The following is a 19,819-nucleotide window of genomic DNA, read 5'->3' on the forward strand; positions in this document are numbered from 1 at the left end:
TTCTTGAGTAATGGTGAAGTGTTTGGGATTTTTCACCAGGTCAGATTGGAGGAAGACTTCAATGAAATTCAGAGGTGAGCTGCTAGATCAGTTACCGTTGGGTCTGAACAACATCCAAGTACTATAGAGATGCTTCGGGAACTCAAATGGAAAGGCCATCGTCTTTTTGAGTAACACTATCGAGGAAATTTAGAGAACCGGCATTCGCAGCTGACTACAGAATGAGTCTACTGCTGCCAACTTACATTTCGCGTAAAGGTGGTGATGGTAATAATATCACAGAAATTAGGGCTTGTATAGAGATGTATAGATAAATGTTTTTCCCAGCTCTATTTTCAATTGGAATAGGAAAGGAAATGACTACTAGTAGTACAGGGTACCCTCTGCACATGCACCATACATTGGCTTGTGGAATAGATAGTAGAAGTTGACGTAAAAAACCAAGTTGGATGAGCAAGATTTGATATAGTGGATGACATTGGCTGTGGAATTGTGTAAGGTACTAAGCATGTTAATTGAGTGACTTCCAGGAGGGATTTCGAAAGTGACAGAAACATCTGGATCAGGGTTTCTCTCCTGAAGGGATTACTTTGGAGGTTGTAATGGGTCACCCTCCTCTAACATTACCTTTTTTTTATATATATAGAAATAACAGATACCATGTATATTATCGATTCTTGCTTAGCTTAAAATTATCTCTGCTGTTTCACTAAAAGAATTATATGATTTTGTATACAATGTACTACATTTCAGGCAAAAATGTATAAAAAGAAATTAATGTGTTACAATCGATATGTACTAACAGTTAGTATTGCTCTTCTTTTAAAAACAACTGACACTGCAAAATTTGTGGCATACTTAAAATTCATATTATTAATTGCACAATCTAACACTAATTATTAAATTTATTTTTAGCTCGATTTACAAAAAAATTGTATATTTGAGCAAAGGTTCTTCTTTGGCAAAGAAAATTTGTAAATTCTTTTGCTTTGTAAATCTCTTTGGAATAATGTGAGACCTGCAGAATGTAAGTAGTGGTGGGGCAAGCCTCTAACGGAAATGCACGTATTTTGCTAAACTTGTCAACAACAATGTAAGTTTTGGTGTGATAGAAATGAAAATTGTAAAGTAAGTGTGATTTACAAGAATGGGATAAAATAAAAAGATATTCATAACAACACGCAAATCTTTCATCAGTTATTTTGTCTTCAGGAACCCAGAATGTTATAATATTTCATCTGCAAGAATGTAACCCTAGACAAGACTTTGAGTCAAAGACAGAGAATTTTAATAGTGAAGTGTGGAACTGTAAGATTACAAGGTGATGGTGCAACGTAAGATAATTCAAATTAATATATTTCTTGATTTTTTGACATCGCCCACGTTCTTATCTTGCCTTCGTGGAGCACAATACGGATAGAGGCAGCAGACTCACCGACTGACCAGAAGTGGGCATTGCGCTCGGGTGTGCGCTGCGTCTTCACGAAGAGTGGGCTGATGGACAGGATGTGCCTGATGGAATTCTGCCAGTTGTCCCGAAACCTGACACACGGGAAGTTCTTCCTGGTGTATCTATAGATCTCACGCAACGAGATGCGCCTGCACAAACAAATAGTTGGTACGTAATGTTAATTTTCAACAAAGTACGGTGCAATACATGTAGGTCACGACTTCAGTATCTGATAGGCATTGAAAGACAAAGAAAATAAGAAACGCAAGAGAGAAATTTACTTACAAACACTTACAAAGCCATTCAGACACAGTGGTCATTGTAACTGCATGGATAACCCTAGCACACCTCCCATCAGATGCAAATTCTCCACTTATCTGCTCACTACTAATGCAGTGCCACTTATACAAGAGATTATTGACCATCTTGCCTTAATTGTATATATGTGGTACCTGTTCTTTCAGACAAGTCAGAATTCAGGTGAGGACAACCAATGCTCTTTTCAATGCAGATGCACACAAGGGTCAAACTCTTATGGGAATCGGCGAAATGCCACGAGTAATATGTGGTGTGTCTCCTTTCGGACATGTCTTACAGAACACACAAATATATACGAGGGCTGTTCAATAAAGAATGACGATAATTTTTTTTGAGAATATACTTTTACTCATCCTCATTAATTTTGATGGTCCTTCTCAAAGTAGTCTCCCACGAATGTGATGCACTTTTTCCCAGCGGTTCTGCCAATCTTCAAATACACGCCGAAAACCATTTTTTGAGAGGTCCTTCAAAATCGTTTCCGCAGCCTTCACCACTGCTTCTGATGTTTGATAACGCCTTGCACGAAGGCGTTTCTTCATGTTAGGGAATAGAAAAAAGTCACACGGGGCTAAACCCGGACGACAGGGAGGGTGAGGGATGAACTTCACGTTGATTTTTTCAAGATATTCAGCAACAACACTGGCAATATGCGACCGCGCATTATTGTGGGGCAGCATCCAGCCTGCTTCACAGAAATGTTGTCTTTTGCACCTGATATGGACTTGCAATGTTTTCAGGACATCCCTGTAGTATTGTCCAGTTACTGACATGTGTGCAGCTACAACATGCTGATACACCATTCCACGAATATCAACGAATGAGATGACCATAACTTTCCCAACAGAAGCAACCACTTTTGCTTTTTTCGGGGTTGGTGATGAAGAAGATTTCCACACTGAGCTTTGCTGTTTGCTCTCAGGATCAAAATGATGTAGCCAAATTTCATCAACAATGATTACACTAGAAACAAACTCCGGATCTTCCTCTAACATCAAGTTAACTGCATGCAAAGTTGCACGCAACTGTCCTTTTGTTTGAAAATCGACAGTCTCGAAACCCGTCGTGCGCAAACACGTGTCGTGTGCAATTTTTCTGTCACTGACGTGTGGGTGGCACCAATGAAATGTTCAGTATTTCAGAATGTGATCTTAAGGTAATTCATTGATCCTCTCTCACAATGACTGCAGAGGTGTTGATGTTTTCTTTTGTATGAGCAGTAACTGGAGCACCAGGTCCACCTTCCTTTGAAATTGATTGTCTCCCCTTTTTAAACATTTTAAACCTCCTTTGAGCTGTGCTGTAGGAAAGAACAAACTCTCCATAGGCCTCCTGTAACACTGTATAGGCCTCAGTTGAAGATTTGTTGAGACGAAAGCAGAATTTCAAGAATTTCAAAGTCCCGTATTGTTCCTCACATGTTACCTCCATTGTAGGGGCAGGTGTTACTTAACATGTCTGACCTTGCCTGCCTCTCACAGGCAGGAACCAGGAGTCGCAACAATAAAACTACTAGGCATGTTTGTTGCACATTAAACTAACAGAATATCATAAAGTTAAATTTTAGCGTGAGAAATTATGACCGTAAAAAAATTACGATTATTCTTTATTGAACAGCCGTCATATAATTAAGGAGAGACAGCCAATGACTTCTTCAGTGCACATGCACACTAAGCTAGAACTCTTACAGAAATCAACAAAATGCCACATGGGAGGATAAAGGCTGTGCGGGTAAGTTGAGAAACTGGGTCTGACAGGAGGCATGCTAAGGTAGTCTGTGCAGCTGCAATGACCACTGTGTCTGGACAATTCAGCAGTCAGAGCATCTGCCTAATAAGCAGGAGACCTGGGTTCGAATCCCAGTCCGGCACAAATTTTCAACTTTCCGCATCGGTTTCAGTCAATACTCGCTCATAGCCAATGCCCGTAATTCCTTTGTGTCTTACAATTCTTTTTGTTTAAAGTTTGAACTACATTATTGTTTCCTCTGTACAAGAGAGATTACCAAATTGCATTCGTTCATTTTTGAAACATAGGAGTTTTCTCTTAAAAATGATGTATTTAACTTTTCCTGAATTTTATCCAATAAGGGTGTTCCATATAGCCAATCTGTCTATCTAATCTGAGATGCAATTTTATTTCATTTGCCAAAGAAAAGAACACTCCAAACTTTAATTATAAACTGCATATTAAATATGTACTAACAGCACAGCAATACTTGATAATCTTTTATACCTCACTGACCTACTGGATATTTAGCACTGGATACAAAATTAAGCATTTTTGTTTTACAAAGGGAATTTAGAAAGTAAGTTACCCCTGTTGCCCCCACACTGAGACCACTGCGCAACAAGAGGGGAGAGTACATATTGCTGATTTTCTACGGAGACAGTTCTGCTGCAGTACGAATAACAAGGGCATCACAGTGTGCAGGTGTTGGTGCAGCAACTGGAGATGTACTTCAAAGTCAATAGAATTTTTGTGAGCAAAATGTATAAATTGCACACAGGTTCACCCACGAAATTTGGCAATATACGGACTGAATGCTACGTCGCATCCAGCCACCCTGACACGGAGCGCACAGATGTGGGGGACGGTGAACGATCGTATGGCATTATTGGCTGCCAGTGGTTTTCTGGCCACCTGGTGCAAGTCTTTCTATTTGAAGGCACTGCAGCAAAAACACAACTCTATAAATGTCTATAGCAATGTGTCCTCATAGTTTTATAGACAGTTACTGTTGATGCCTATAGGCATTTGCACTTCCCATTTGAAAGCTGTCAATAGAGCTGCCAGGCATTAGGGATATGCTTAATCTGACCTGATTGTACGAGTTACCAGTAAAGAAAAAATGTATTAAACTTTCGTGTATGATGTGGTAATTTTTCATGCATCTCCGTGTTTATGACATCGTATATCAAGGAATATGTGTCATACAGTGATCTATTTCAGTAGGTACATTCAGTGGCATACATGCATACTGCCTGCGAAATATGTTGCCAATAAAGTTAGTAGCGAATGAGTAACAGACTTAAACATCAAGCATGATGCAGTAGTTTCTCACAAATCACAGTGCTCGTGATGTTATATTTCCTGATCTACGTGTCATATAATAATTTAATTTTGTGGGTACATGCAGCAGCATAGACTGTGTGATCAAAAGTATCCGGACACTTGGCCAAAAACAACTTACAACTTCATGACACCCTCAATCGGTAAATACTGGAATTCAATATGGAGTTGCCCCACCCTTAGCCTTGACGATAGCTTCCACTCTCGCAGACATACGTTCAATAAGGTGCTGGAAGATTTCTTGGGCAACGGCAGTCCATTCTTCACGGAGTGCTGCACTGAGGACAGGTATCGATGTAGGTCAGTGAGACCCGGCACAAAGTTGGTGTTCCAAAACATACCAAAGGTGTTCTAAAGGATTCAGGTCAGGACTCTGTGCAGGCCAGTCCGTTACAGGGATATTATTGTCGTCTAACCGCTCTGCCACAGGCCGTGCATTATGAACAGGTGCTCGATGGTGTTGAAAGATGCAAATTGTTCTTCAACAGTGGGAAGCAAGAAGGTGCTTAAAACATCAATGTAGGCCTGTGCTGTGATAGTGCCACGCAAAACAACAAACTGTAGTGTGTAACATGACAATGCGTCACATAACTGTGTCTCCCTGTGAGAAACAGTGTTCTCTAATCGAGTGGAGACCGGACATCAGTTAACAATTTCTTTTGTGTTTTGAGCATGAGGGTGACAGGAACAACAATGTAACAAGTGTTTAAAGCTGTGCTCACCCTGAAAACAAGGGAGCATCAACAGAATTCCGCCACATAGGATCACCGACACCAAAAATGTTCGAGGCTGTGTCATCGCACGCAAAGTTGTCGTCACAGTGTTCTGGGACGTTCACAGTGTGGTACATCTGAAATTTATGCCTAAAGGCTCCACCATGAACACTGCAGGTACTGAGAGACCCTCAGGAAAATGAAAGCACGAGTTTGAAGAGATCGTCCACACACGGAGCACCCTTTCCTTCAGTGCGACAGTTCGAGACCACACGCAACCTCTGCAACAGTTCAAAACCTCGGGTTCATTACCATCAATCACCTTCCATACAGTCCTGACTTGGTCCAATACAATTTTCATGTTTCCAAAACTTAAAGACCACCTTTGAGAACTCCACTATGATAGTGATGAAGCACTGCTAGCAGATGTGAGGCTGTGGCTCCATTGTCAAATACAGTGACGGTATCGACAAACCGGTCTCTTGTTAGGAGAAATGTGTTTGGAACAGGGTGTTGAAAAATAAACATCTAGACATGAAGAATAAGGATGTAGCTTGTTAACAGAGCTTGTTTTATTTAAATAGTTTTTAGAGATTTTACATTAATGTACGGAGACATTACTTTTCAGCACACCCTCATATATTGGTTCATTAAAATGTGGCCAATATATGCATGTAATAAGTTTCCTCATGTTGAGTTTGTAGGGACAATCTGTAGTGATTACTTAGGAGAAGAACAACTTCTTAGCCGAGATCACTATAAAAAGCTTTATTATAGATAACCAGATTTGGTAAAACAAAGTTATCCTCTTCAGATATTCATAAACAGGGTAACTTAATTTTACCAAAACCAGTTTCTACAACAAGATGTTGGTAATAACTGTTATGAAGATCTGAAGATGTTAACTTAGTTTTACCAAAACCAGTTATCTACAATTAAGACATTTACAGTAATCTCGGCTACGAAGTTGTTGTAGTAATATGCATGTAAATTACTTGGGAAGGCACCCAGTGAAACAAAAAGATCCTGGTAGTATTAGGTTATGAAATTAGTGACTGAGTTGTGCCCATACTTCTCCAGAAGACAGTCCACATCAAGGATACCATGAAAATGTGAACACAACAGGTGGAGAAACCAGGAAATTGGGAAATAAGGTCATAGACTTACAAGTAGAGTTAATATGTCACACTCTATGTGAAGAATTAACCATGAGGTAGATTTATCTGGGATGGATGAAGCATTTATTGAACAATGGCCAAAAGATCTTTCCACTAATATCCAAATGCTTTTCTGAGTCAATTTGTTACTATGGCTATGATATATCCAATACAGGAACAAAGGTTATCATAATGAAGAGACTTGGGGTCAATAAGAATATGGTCACACGAATCACATTTCTTGTTACAGCAGACGAATGGTCACGTACGGATATGCAGTCATCTGGACAGAGGGTTGTTCAAAACATGCACTGTACCGCGGATGCAGGCTGATGGGAGCAGCAGTACAATACTAGGGTCATTCACTTGGACATCCACAGCAGCTGTGGTAGTAATCAACGGCACCGTGACAGCCGTGGACTACACGAAAATTATTACGGATCACATGCATCACTTTTCCAACTGTCTGTGTCACAAGGTTAGACTCGTGCTACAGAGATAGTGAATTCACGTCGATGTCGTGGCCACCATATATGTCTGATCTGAGCCCAATTTAACAGGTCTGGGATATTAACGGATGTCGGTTCTGCACCCGCAAACCACCAGTTTGCAATTTACAGGAATCAGGTGATCTGTGTGTAGATATCTGTTTCCACCAACCTCTAGAGAATTTGTACAATCCATGAGACACACAATCTGCTGTACTGTGTTTCAACTGCAGATCGACTCGCTATTAAACAGGCGGTCATACGTCTGACGTAATAGAACAGACATTTCACCAATACCGAAATGTGAAGGAGGTTACTGTACCACTCCACAGTGTCGCGGAATTTTCTCCTTGTCCTCATAATATCTATACCTCACTGAAATGTACAGCATAGGATTCCATTTATGGAACATCCGCAATTCAGCTGCACGGTCAGATTGAAAATATCCACTTCTCCTATGACTTTATTTTCTTATAAACATGATCAGTTTCAGGAAAATATTGTTCCATCTTTTTGGGTACAAATTTACTGAAAAAAAAAAAAACAAATATTGCCAGTCTAGCACTATTAATACATTCTGCACTATCGATTACTTCATTATGGCACTAGATATATATGATTTTTTTATTATCTTTATATGCTCACTCTTGTTCCAATTTAATATTTAGTTTTCACCATCTGTGAGTGCTCAGGCCAGTCAGTTGTCTTAGTTCTTCATTTCCCTCTACTGTCAGATGATGACTCTTCTTTCCTAGCACACATACCACTCAGCAGTTTACCTTTTACTGCAAGCTGCCTGCTCGCACCACCCTGTTCCACAGTGCAGTTTGGTGTGACAAGACGTCTTATAAAAAATTGCTAAATGCTCTGTCTGAAACCTCCTTAGACAAGATAATTCAGCAGCCCACCCATCATGAAATTATACAGGGTGTTTCAGAATCACACCGACAAACTTCAAGGGGATGTACAAGTTGTCTTGGCGAAGAAAATGAGGATAGGAACCCGTGTCCACAAACTTCATCTGACGACATTACACAGAGTCAAAGTTATAGGCCACAGGGCCTGTATATGTATGTACACAGAGAGTGATTCTGTGATGACGTTACTAACTTACGGGGGTAATGGAGAAAGCTGAATTATCAGTTTGAGATAAGGGTCCTCGTATCGGAAACAAATGAGTCGAAAGTTATAACTGACAACTGTTCTGATACTTCAGACAGTGGAATAAATGTGCTGGCACAGTTGTTGTTAAGATTGTAGGATAAGCAACTTCCAGAGTTGGTACTATGGACCAAAACAAGAAAAAAAATTCCCGTAAACATGGGCTCTAAAATGCATACCTGAGAAGCTATGGGCACTCGTTCGATAGAGAAGATGTGTTTCACAATAACGAAGATGTAAAATGCTCATAGCTCCTCAGCTATGCATTTTAGAGCCCACGTTTACTGGACATTTTTTCTTGTTTTGGTATACACTATCACCTCTGAAAGTTGCCTACCCTACAATCTTAACAACAACAGTACCAGTACATTTATTCCACTGTCGGAGTTATCAGAATGATTTTCGCTTATAACTTTCAACTCATTTGTTTCCAGACCAGTGTTCCTTACCTCAAATTGGTACATTTATCCTTCTCCATCAACCCTGAAAGTTTGTAACATCATCACGGAATCAATCTGTATGTATATATGCTATTACAGGTAATGGGGCCTACAACTTTGACGTTCTGTAGTGTCATCGTATCACGTTTCTGAACCCAGGTTCCAACCTTCACTTTGCTCCACGAGACACCTTCTACATCCCCTCGAAGTTTGTCGGTGTAATTTTGAAACACCCTTTACATTAGGGTTAACACCAACAAATAGACCTGACCTATTTGCGGATGACCACATACAAATTCATGTAAGTGACTAGTGACAACTATTCCACCAAAGCCTATTTACAAAGTTTCAATAAGCAATATTATGTGAGGGATCTAGAAATATATGGGAGCGGTTTGGAAAGCAACCTCCATTTGGCTGTAAATAAAAAAGTTGCACAGAAAAAATTTTCTATTACATACATATTGAAACTAGCTTTCTGTTCTTTTTCAACATAGTCAATTTAAACATTCGTCATAGCATTTCAATAATTTACAAATTCCTTCTTCATAAAATTTTTCCACTTGGGCACATAGCCATCTTGTCACAGCATTTTGAAATTTGTCGTCATCATCAAGGTGCTGTGACACGAGCATATTCTTCATGTACGCCAAGGCACAAAAATCACTTGGTGTCAAGTCTGGGCTGAGTGGGAGATGATCAAAAACATCCCATTTGAATTGCTTCAAAATCCCTTGAGTTTTTGGGCACTGTGAGGATGAATATCAGTGCACCGCAACATTTGTTTTGAACTGACCGTAGGAAATACAAAACTGATGATGAATGTCTGCTGATGAAATGTTTTCACAGAAAGAAATCTTATACTTTCACTGCTGGACTTTTACTAAATCAGCAAACACCAGATGTGACAACAGTGGTGCTCCGCACACAAATACTAACGCCACGATAGAAGGACGGTTACTTTCTGGATTGCCCTTGTATTAAAACCTGCTACGTATCACTTCTGTGCAGACCACCAAAGTGAGGTTAGACTAATGACTGTGCGTACAGAGGCACTTATTCAATCTTTCTTCCCATCCTCCATACATAAATGGTACAGGAAGAAGCCCTAATAGGTGGCAAGATGAGAACACCCATCTGCCATCCAATTCACAGCACTTTGCACAGCATAGATGTAAAATTCATGTACACACTTTAATTGTGCTTGCCTTTGTGAGAGAGGGTACAAATTCTTGGCAGTGACTGTATTATCACTTTTGACCAGGTACCATCTAGGGAGCCATAATCCATTAATATTAATACATTGACAGTAATCAATTTGTGGTTTTTCGTATCTTCCTAGAGGCACAGCACAGCAGTACATTGTGCAAGATTACTGTCAAAAATATGAAATGAAGAATGGCAGTGTGTGTTCATTGGCTCTTGTCCGTCAACTGAAACAGACCATCTGAATGGTCCGTGCAGGTGTGTGTGTGTGTGTGTGTGTGTGTGTGTGTGTGTGTGTGTGTGGAGGGGGGGGGGGGGGCACGTGCATGTGGGCACACACATGGGCATGCTTGTGTCTTTACTCCTCTGCCAGCATCTAAAAGATGTAAAGGATCCACACATACATGAAAAGTAGAAGAACTATTAGAATGGTGCCTAACTTCAGTGTTTTTGTTTTGTATGTTGGTTGCTATGGGTTTATTTACTGTTTGCCATTTTTTTTATTTTTAGTTCACTCTTGTTATTTCAGTTTACGAATTGTCATTTTGTCATCTGGAGATAACGAGTTGAGCTGTAGACATTAGAAAATGGAATGTCAAGTGGAGAGATCAGAACATTTCTGACATAGTCTACCATTTGAGTTCAATAGAGTGGTGACAGCAGCAGAAGCAGCCAGAACCATTTGCACTACGTATGGAGATAATGCCGATGGACAAAGCATGGCAAGAAAATTGTTTTCTCATTTTAAGGAGGATCATTTTGATGTTAGAGACTCTCCATGTTCAGGGAGGTCTTTGGGTCTGATGATCATTTAAAAGCATTAATCCACAATGATCCACGTCAGTGTACTCGAGAACTGACAAATGTGATGACTATGATCACTCCACCATTGTGGGACATTTGCATGCCGAGGGGAAGTTTCAAAATCCAGATGTATTGATACCACACACTCTAAGCCAAACTCACAAAAACCAGCAAGTGCACCTCTGTTTGCTTGTCAACAGTTGGCTTGTGAAAAACACTGACCATTCCTATCCTGTATATTTACTGGTGAGGAGAAATAGTGTCTTTACGCTATACTATGGAAAAGAAAGGAATGGGTGAGCCCAAACAAAGGAGCAGCTCCTCATACAAAGACCTGCGTGCATGCACAAAATAAAATTTTAAGTATCTGGAACAGAGATGTTATGGTGTACTACGAACTGCTTCCCGGAGGTGTAACCCCCGTTCTGGTATTTACTGTCAACAACTGCAATGTCTCATAGACACAATCCGAGAACAACACCGAGGACTGTGTGAAGTGATGCTACTGCGCGAAAACACCTGCTCGCATTCTGCTAGACTGACAGTAAACACTACACAGGAGTTGAGTTGGGAAGTCATTCTGCACACACTTTATTCACCTGATCTCGCGTCATCACGTTTGCACCTTTTGCGTTCTCTATCAAACTACCTTTAAGAAAATTCCTTTCCAGATGAAAATGAGTTCTGAACGTGGCTTAATGAGTTCTTCGCCTCAAAACCACATGATTTCTACAGTTGCAGAATCAAAAAGTTTCCCCAGCATTGGCAGACTGTTGCAAATAGTGAAGGAGAATATATTAGTGACGATTAAAGTCTCTGTTTTGTGTACCTGTTGTGTTAATTAAACTTGTGGAAAAATGTTACGAACTTACACACCGACCCAACACATCCTGGTCCAACACTGAATACACGGTCACAAATTAATCTTGCTACAAAAGAAAAGCCGTGAGCATTTAATCAGCAGGGTGTATACAAGGACAAGAAATAAAAATTTCCGAATTTTTCCCGGATTTCCCGGTTAAAAACACACTCTCTCCATGGTGAAAATAAACTTTTTCCATGTGAAGTGACAGTATTCTCTTCCTCGGAACTGTAAAACATATCAATCCTTTGAATGGTTATGGTTTTATACACTGGCGTAGAATTTCTGAGCCCTTTTGAAAACGAAACTCAGAAAAAGACCATTTACGCTGTATATTTTCGTATAAGTATAAATTCGAATTCCGCGAATCACCTCATGTTACTATCAGAAGCATTGAAATCGAGATTGCGATACACTTTTGTAAGCCAGTCATGGCTCATGTCACGTGATTTTGCCAGCCGATACAGAGAATATTCAGAGCTTAGGACACGTGATGTAGTCAGCCAATAGCATCATCACTGTTAAGTAGCGCATGCGCCAAATAGTAAAAGTTAATGGTGTATATTAATATGCATAGTGTTGCTACAAGAAAAGCAGAGCTTTCACATATAATATTGGTCTCTACGATTAATAAGCTGCAAGAGAAGCTAAACTTTCACATACAATGTTGATCTTTCTTTGCAAGTGTTACACTATAAGATACATCACACAAATGTGCCAGTAAAAGTTTTAATACCGACATAAATGTCTGATCTTCTGGGCTCGTCCTCAAATATGTGATTTTTAAATGAGAGTCAAACACTCTGTGAGTTAAGAAATTCATCGCAAATTGTCGCACTTTGTTCATCATGCGTAAAAGGAAATTTACTTTGAAAGTAATGCTTTTCAATCCATCATTCGCAATTATTTTTCCGGGACTTGTTAGAAAGAGGTTCGTTTCAGCAGTTGCCAGCTTGCGCGCGCCAGTAAAAATTTTCCGGGTAGCATGTTGCTTCTTGCTTATACAGCTAACGGCCATACTTTTGTAGCCAGAAGCGGGAGAAGGTACATGCGCGACTCAACTGCGCATGCGCATGGGTCCGCTCGCAACTGCTCACACGAATCTAATCTAAACAGTTTTGACGTCATGCTCATTGGAGACAATTTGTTGTTATGAAGCATTGCATAGTCTTCCTAAAGCCTTTGACACATTTTTCTACTGGTAGACGCTTGTATGAGCACTGTGTTATGTTGTGTTCATGGCACATATCCTTTGCAACTTAAGTTTTATTTTATTTTTTTCCCTCATTCATGTTTTATTTTTGCAGTATTATTCTGCAGTAGCAGGATGCAGCAATATCCTTTGTTAGAGTATTATTTCTTACAGTCAAAATTACAAAAAAATTAACTGAAAACTAAAACAAAACAAAAAGATCCCGGAATTCTAAAAAATTCCCAGGTTTTTCCCGGTTTTCTCCCGGATGAAAAAATTCCCGGGTTTTTCCCGGATCTCCCGGTTGTCCCGGGTCGTATACATCCTGATCAGTTAATATTTCAATGAGAGCAATATGACACATTAAACATCATGTTATGAAGCAGGTAGTCACAATGTTGTTGCTCACTAGTGTGGAGTAGGAATGCATGCATTGCAATCCCTGCCAGATAACATGTTGGTCAACAATATAAACTTCAAATGGATCATAAAACTACTCCACATAGTCAAAATTGCATTACAGAACATGCAGTTTCAACTACCCAAAGATCTTCTCTGTATGGAAGCAACTGTGCAGTTTTTTAAAAAGTGAAAACAACTTATTTTAAAGTACAGGGTTATTACAAATGGTTGAAGCGATTTCACAGGTCTACAATAACTTTATTATTTGAGATATTTTCACAATGCTTTGCACACACATACAAAAACTCAAAAAGTTTTTTTAGGCATTCACAAATGTTCGATATGTGCCCCTTCAGTGATTCGGCAGACATCAAGCCGATAATCAAGTTCCTCCCACACTCGGCGCAGCATGTCCCCATCAATGAGTTCGAAAGCATTGTTGATGCAAGCTCGCAGTTCTGGCACGTTTCTTGGTAGAGGAGGTTTAAACACTGAATCTTTCACATAACCCCACAGAAAGAAATCGCATGGGGTTAAGTCGGGAGAGCGTGGAGGCCATGACATGAATTGCTGATCATGATCTCCACCACGACCGATCCATCGGTTTTCCAATCTCCTGTTTAAGAAATGCCGAACATCATGATGGAAGTGCGGTGGAGCACCATCCTGTTGAAAGATGAAGTCGGCGCTGTCGATCTCCAGTTGTGGCATGAGCCAATTTTCCGCGGGCTACGCGTGAAACTTGCCCGCACGCGTTCAACCGTTTCTTCGCTCACTGCAGGCCGACCCGTTGATTTCCCCTTAGAGAGGCATCCAGAAGCTTTAAACTGCGCATACCATCGCCGAATGGAGTTAGCAGTTGGTGGATCTTTGTTGAACTTCGTCCTGAAGTGTCGTTGCACTGTTATGACTGACTGATGTGAGTGCATTTCAAGCACGACAAATGCTTTCTCGGCTCCTGTCGCCATTTTGTCTCACTGCGCTCTCGAGCGCTCTGACGGCAGAAACCTGAAGTGCGGCTTCAGCCGAACAAAACTTTATGAGTTTTTCTACATATCTGTAGTGTGTCGTGACCATATGTCAATGAATGGAGCTACAGTGAATTTATGAAATCGCTTCAATCATTTGTAATAGCCCTGTATTGTCTTTATCAGTTTGTTGGTAGGAAACAAACCAGTTTGGGGAATCCATGATAGCCATAGTGAGCATCTGGGAATACACGATCCGTTTCCTGGCATGCGCAGGACAGACGATTGGATTGTGGGGTACCACCTCGACTTCGTCGTCGTCTTCTTTTCCTACAAAGGCTGCAGTAGTACCGTCTGCACATCTCAGAGAGCTTCCCGGCCCCATGTTGCCGACATAATTGACACAAGGCGGCAGAGGTGACGAGGGCTCCGTCTTCACAGTTCCAATACCTACGGCACGCTCCGAAACTGGTATACTTCTGTGATTATACACAAAAGGAAAATATTTGGAGTAAGAAAAATAGATAGTTCAGAACAATGTTTAACATTTACAAGCAATTAAACAGTTTACTACATTTACAAGAAATTAAACAGTTTGCTACATTTACAAGAAATTAAACAGTTCGCTACATTAACAACATATGCATTATATGAAAGTCTGAAACATTAAAGAAATGGGAGTGAACGAGGTTAGAAAGGCTACATTAAGAAGGCTGTGCTCAACCAAGTGAGCGAATCATATTAGGCTGCTACATCACAGCTAGGCGGGTCGTGTCGGGCTGCTACGCCGCAGCTAGGCGAGTCGTGTCGGGCTGCTACACCACAGTTAGGTAAGTACAGTCAGGGGGCTACGTCGTAGCTAGGCGAGTGGCATCGGGGGGCTATGTCGTTGCTAGGTGAGTGGCTTCCGTGGGGCTACGCCACAGCTAGGCGAGCGGCTTCCATCGGGCTACGCCACAGCTAGGTGAGTGGTGTCACAGGACTATGCCGTAGCTAGGAGAGCGGCCTGGGGGGCGTACACTGTAGTTAGGCGAGCGGCATCAGGGGGTTACACTGTAGCTAGCAGATTGGCATCTGGGGGGTTACACCGTAACTAGCAGTTGGCGTTTGGGGGTTTCACCTTAGCTAAGCAAGCGACATCAGGGTGGTATGCCTTAGCTAGGCGAGTAGTTTCAGGGGCCTATGCCGTAGCTACTGGAGCAGTGTCAGGCTCTATGTCATAGCTAGTGGAACTGTGTCGGGGGGCTACGTCATAGCTAGTTGAGTGGCATCAGGAGGCTATGCCGTATCTAGATGACACAGACAGATACGAAATGTCTGGAGACGGTGTGAAACTGAATTCCTGGCTTAATTCACAGTGTATTTAATCTAATAACAGCCAGTGAGTTGTTCACCAGCTGCTAAAATAATAAACCTACCTATAGTGACAATCTCAACATGAGCTATTACATATCAAAGTATCGAAGAAATTGGCTGTACAACATATTGTGCGAGTGATAATAATATGATAAAAATCATAAAACACACCAGTGACACACCACTCGTAATAATCCAAGTTTACGGCAACCAGTACAACTTATTCTGACCATCCTGACCCCATGGCGTCATTAAATTATAAGGGAGCAGTAGTATAATCTAGTAAGGTAAGATCTTGTCATTTTTAAAATCTGCATGTAATTAATCAATGAGTGATACAAAATGAAACATGATGCAATCAAATGTATAGTACCACTAGGTTGCTTGTTTTAAAGCAATGCTACTTGCATTCTTAGCATAATATAAATGTAGGCTTTTATTGTCTAATTCAGGACAATGTTAAAGAAATTGATGTGTGTCTGCATGTTATTCAAATATAGGAGTATTAGTGTATTCAAGAATGGCTCAAAATGGTTCAAATGGCTCTGAGCACTATGGGACTCAATTGCTGAGGTCATGAGTCCCCTAGAACTTAGAACTAGTTAAACCTAACTAACCTAAGGACATCAAAAACATCCATGCCCGAGGCAGGATTCGAACCTGCGACCGTAGCGGTCTTGCGGTTCCAGACTGCAGCGCCTTTAACCGCACGGCCACTTTGGCCGGCTATTCAAGAATGCTCACAATCTATACATTATATCAAACGTAAGTGCTGGCAGGTCGATAGACACACAAACAAACACAAACATACACACAAAATTCAAGCTTTCGCAACAAGCGGTTGCTTCATCAGGAAAGAGGGAAGGAGAGGGAAAGACGAAAGGATGTGGGTTTTAAGGGAGAGGGTAAGGAGTCATTCCAATCCCGGGAGTGGAAAGACTTACCTTAGGGGGAAAAAGGACAGGTATACACTCGCGCACACACACACACACACACACACACACACACACACACACACACACACACACACACACACACATATCCATCCGCACATATACCAAAGATATATTTTCCCCACGTGGAATGTTTCCCTCTATTATATTCATATACATTATATCAACCCCATAAATTAGCATACACTGACCGGCACAAAAAATGCACACTACCTGATTCTCAAAGCATTTTTATTATAAATGCCAATCACTTCTATGACACTAACCTACTATTATATGATAAAACATGGTACGATCCCATCTAGGTGTCTAACAATGAAAAAAAGACAAGTATCAACCAAACAAGCCAGAGATGCGGAAGTAACACAAAACAATTCATGCCTCAAGCAAATTCTGAAGCTCAGGAAGGTAATGCACCTCTGCTTTGGTTTTCTACATTCCACACTTAACCTCACAAGCCTCTTTTTGCATTTTCGAACGTGTGCATTACCTCCCATTCACCAATCATGACATCCAAGCTTTCATGTGTGCTCCTCACTAATGCTGCAATGTTCTCTTCAGGAACTATCTTCCATTCTTTCAAGAAGCCCTCCCGTAGGTTTCTGAATAGTGCTGACAGGCCCTCCTCCCCGCTGCTCACACACACGTTCAATACAATTGAAATTGGGGCTCCGAGCAGGCCGAGCCGTAGCACGAATCTCCACTTCATCCGAGAACACGTGCATAATTCTCCCAACGTGTGGATGTGCACTGTCACAGATCAGTGAAAAACCATCACCAATAAATGGAGTGATAAACCACAAATGCTTAAAGGGATTTCCTCCACATATTGATGTGCTGTATAGGTACGTCTACACTGGGATATATGTATCGCGACATGTATGAGCGACATGTCAATTTGACATGTCGCGATACATCACCTCGTACAAAAATTCATGGATCTTGTATGCGGACCCTCGAGCTCATACATGTTGCATATACATTTTGTATATCGCCTTTTGGCCATATACACGACATGTATAAGCGATATTTGAAGAACTCGCGCACGCACAGTACTATCATTTCCTGTTGTCTTCTCGCCTGCCGCTTATTTTGACGATCAGCGCATGCGTAGTACCAGGCTCTTTGGCGGATGTTTCAGTTTTGGAGGTGCCGACTGTCGTTTCGACGTTAATGTATCTGCATAGAATATCAAAAAGTGCCATATGCAACATTATTCTTCGTGTTTGCGAGGCCACTGTGCAAGTTTTTTTATCCCAAGAAGTGAAGGTAAAAGTTTTATATATATCAGAGTATGTAATACATTATATAATTTTTCACGCATCTAGCACGTATATAATTTTTTTACTATTATTCCGGTGGCCTCGTGTGATAATGTTGACAACGGACGCCGACATTCGTGTGTGAGATGTTGGCAGTAGCAATCGCGTGACAATGCAAATGTTTTGTCACGAAATCTTCATTTTACGAGGAATCCCCAGTGGCCAAAAAACGGAGCGTTACTGCCAACTGATCCTCTGGTGGAATCGCTTCCCAAAAGTTTGTGTTGGTTTTGGACACAAGAGGAGCCACAAGAGATAACAAACCGCGGAAATCCTCCATACTCATCCTAACATAATTTCTAAAATATGTGCCATCCTCTAACGTTAATTCGCGAGAAACTCTCTCTGCCACCATCTACGCTTCCTCCGCCTTTTCTTCCTATCATCTTCCAAAAGAGCAAGTGTACCAGCACATAAAAATGTGAAATCTTCCAAATCGTCATCGGAAGCCGTCACACAGTATACAAATCAACCAGTGTAAACGCACGCTCATACACGTATGAGGCTGATACTTGTCAACTCATACAAGTCGCGATACATGTCGCAGAGTCACATATACATGTATCTCATACATGTGCCGATACAAATCACAGTGTAAACACACCATAAGACCAACACACCACAAAGACCAAATCCACTTTTGCAGTCATACTGACTGCTGTCCACACCATTAGAGAACCACTCCGCAAAGGCGTCCTGGATGATGATAAGCAAGGAGAATGCCTTTCCCCAGGCCCACACTCTACTGTCAGGTGATTGCAGGCCAAATCGCAACCCGTCGATGAACACCACTTGCTCCAATTGTTGTATTCTCCAGCTGCAATATTCCTTAGGGAAACACCGTCGAGCTGTGCGGCACTCTCTGGTGACTTTTGGGCCCCTCTCAGGCCTTCTAGGCTGAAGATTGGTTTCGTCCACTCTTCTTCAGTCAGTTCACTAACACTGACACCCCAAACTCTGTGGAGTCGATATTGCACTTCAATGGCAGTGGTGTGTTGGTGGCTGAGGAAAACTTTTAGTTGTAGGAAATGGTCACCTCTCATTGATGTCACCCTTCTTTCTCAGGTCTTATGATGTTTTCCTTTCACAGCCTCTATTTCCCTGCACCTGCCTCCGTTTCCCAGCACCTTCTTACGGTTCTGGAAATCGTTGAAGGAGCACTTCTCAATATTAACGTGTGTTCACACATTGCTATTTCCCTCTTCAACTTTGTGCATAAATTTCCAACAGCATGTGATGAAGCAAGCTGGGAGCTTTTTACTTTCTCTCTTGTTTTGCCATCTGCCTCCTTAAATTCATTTTATTTTTATTTTTGCCTAATTACCATTAACATACATGAGAATAATCTGCATTTCCATAAAAAGAGAAAGGTTGGCCCTCAATCTGGAATATAGCACCAGATCTAATTTTGTGCTTAGTTTTGTATGTGTAATTAATTTCTTAATATATTTTCACTATTCCTAGTTAATACCTTTTGCTATATCGTGAAATCAGTAATTGTTTCATGACTTAAATGCTATTGTTGACTTATAAACAAATACAAATTCTGTACTAATCATAAAAATTTGGAAGAAAAATTACTAAGATTCTTAAAGTATTTATTTGGCTCTATTTGAAAACATGTTAGCAAAGCCTGCCCTTGATTTTTTCCAAAATAATTACCAGGTTTGTCAAAAGCATTGTTTGCGTAACAACATCTGTGAATTTCATTACTTAAACAAATGATTCGGTCTAACCGGTGTGGTAGAAGAAACTGTTAAAAAGAAGGAATTTTTCAATGTATTCAATTAATCGAATGAGTTATGTTTTAATTGTAATTTCTGTAAATTAAACATCAAACAATGTATAGCTTCAGTGCCTATTATTGTGCAGATATTTAAAGGATGCATTTTTGGTCTCTATACAGTCAGTCCATGGCCGATTTTCAGATGGGAAGCCTGGATCGTTAGAGTAAC

At 40.8% G+C, this 19,819-nt stretch overlaps 1 protein-coding gene across 3 annotated transcripts in view; it reads right to left on the bottom strand.

The window, feature by feature from the left end:
- Window positions 1–19,819, bottom strand: part of LOC126108956 (uncharacterized) — a 251,267-nt gene that overhangs the window by 181,579 nt on the left and 49,869 nt on the right. For 2 of the 3 annotated variants that reach the window (XM_049914344.1, XM_049914345.1), the window contains exons 3-4: window positions 14,440–14,712; window positions 1,436–1,599 (exon numbers count right to left, since the gene is read on the bottom strand). In XM_049914344.1, the coding sequence (XP_049770301.1) occupies window positions 1,436–1,599; window positions 14,440–14,712 (437 nt within the window). The remainder of the gene's footprint in view (window positions 1–1,435; window positions 1,600–14,439; window positions 14,713–19,819) is intronic. The other variant, XM_049914346.1, reaches the window with a different exon arrangement.

Source organism: Schistocerca cancellata, chromosome 11 (assembly GCF_023864275.1).
Source record: "Schistocerca cancellata isolate TAMUIC-IGC-003103 chromosome 11, iqSchCanc2.1, whole genome shotgun sequence".
Classification (NCBI taxonomy): Eukaryota; Metazoa; Arthropoda; class Insecta; order Orthoptera; family Acrididae; genus Schistocerca; species Schistocerca cancellata.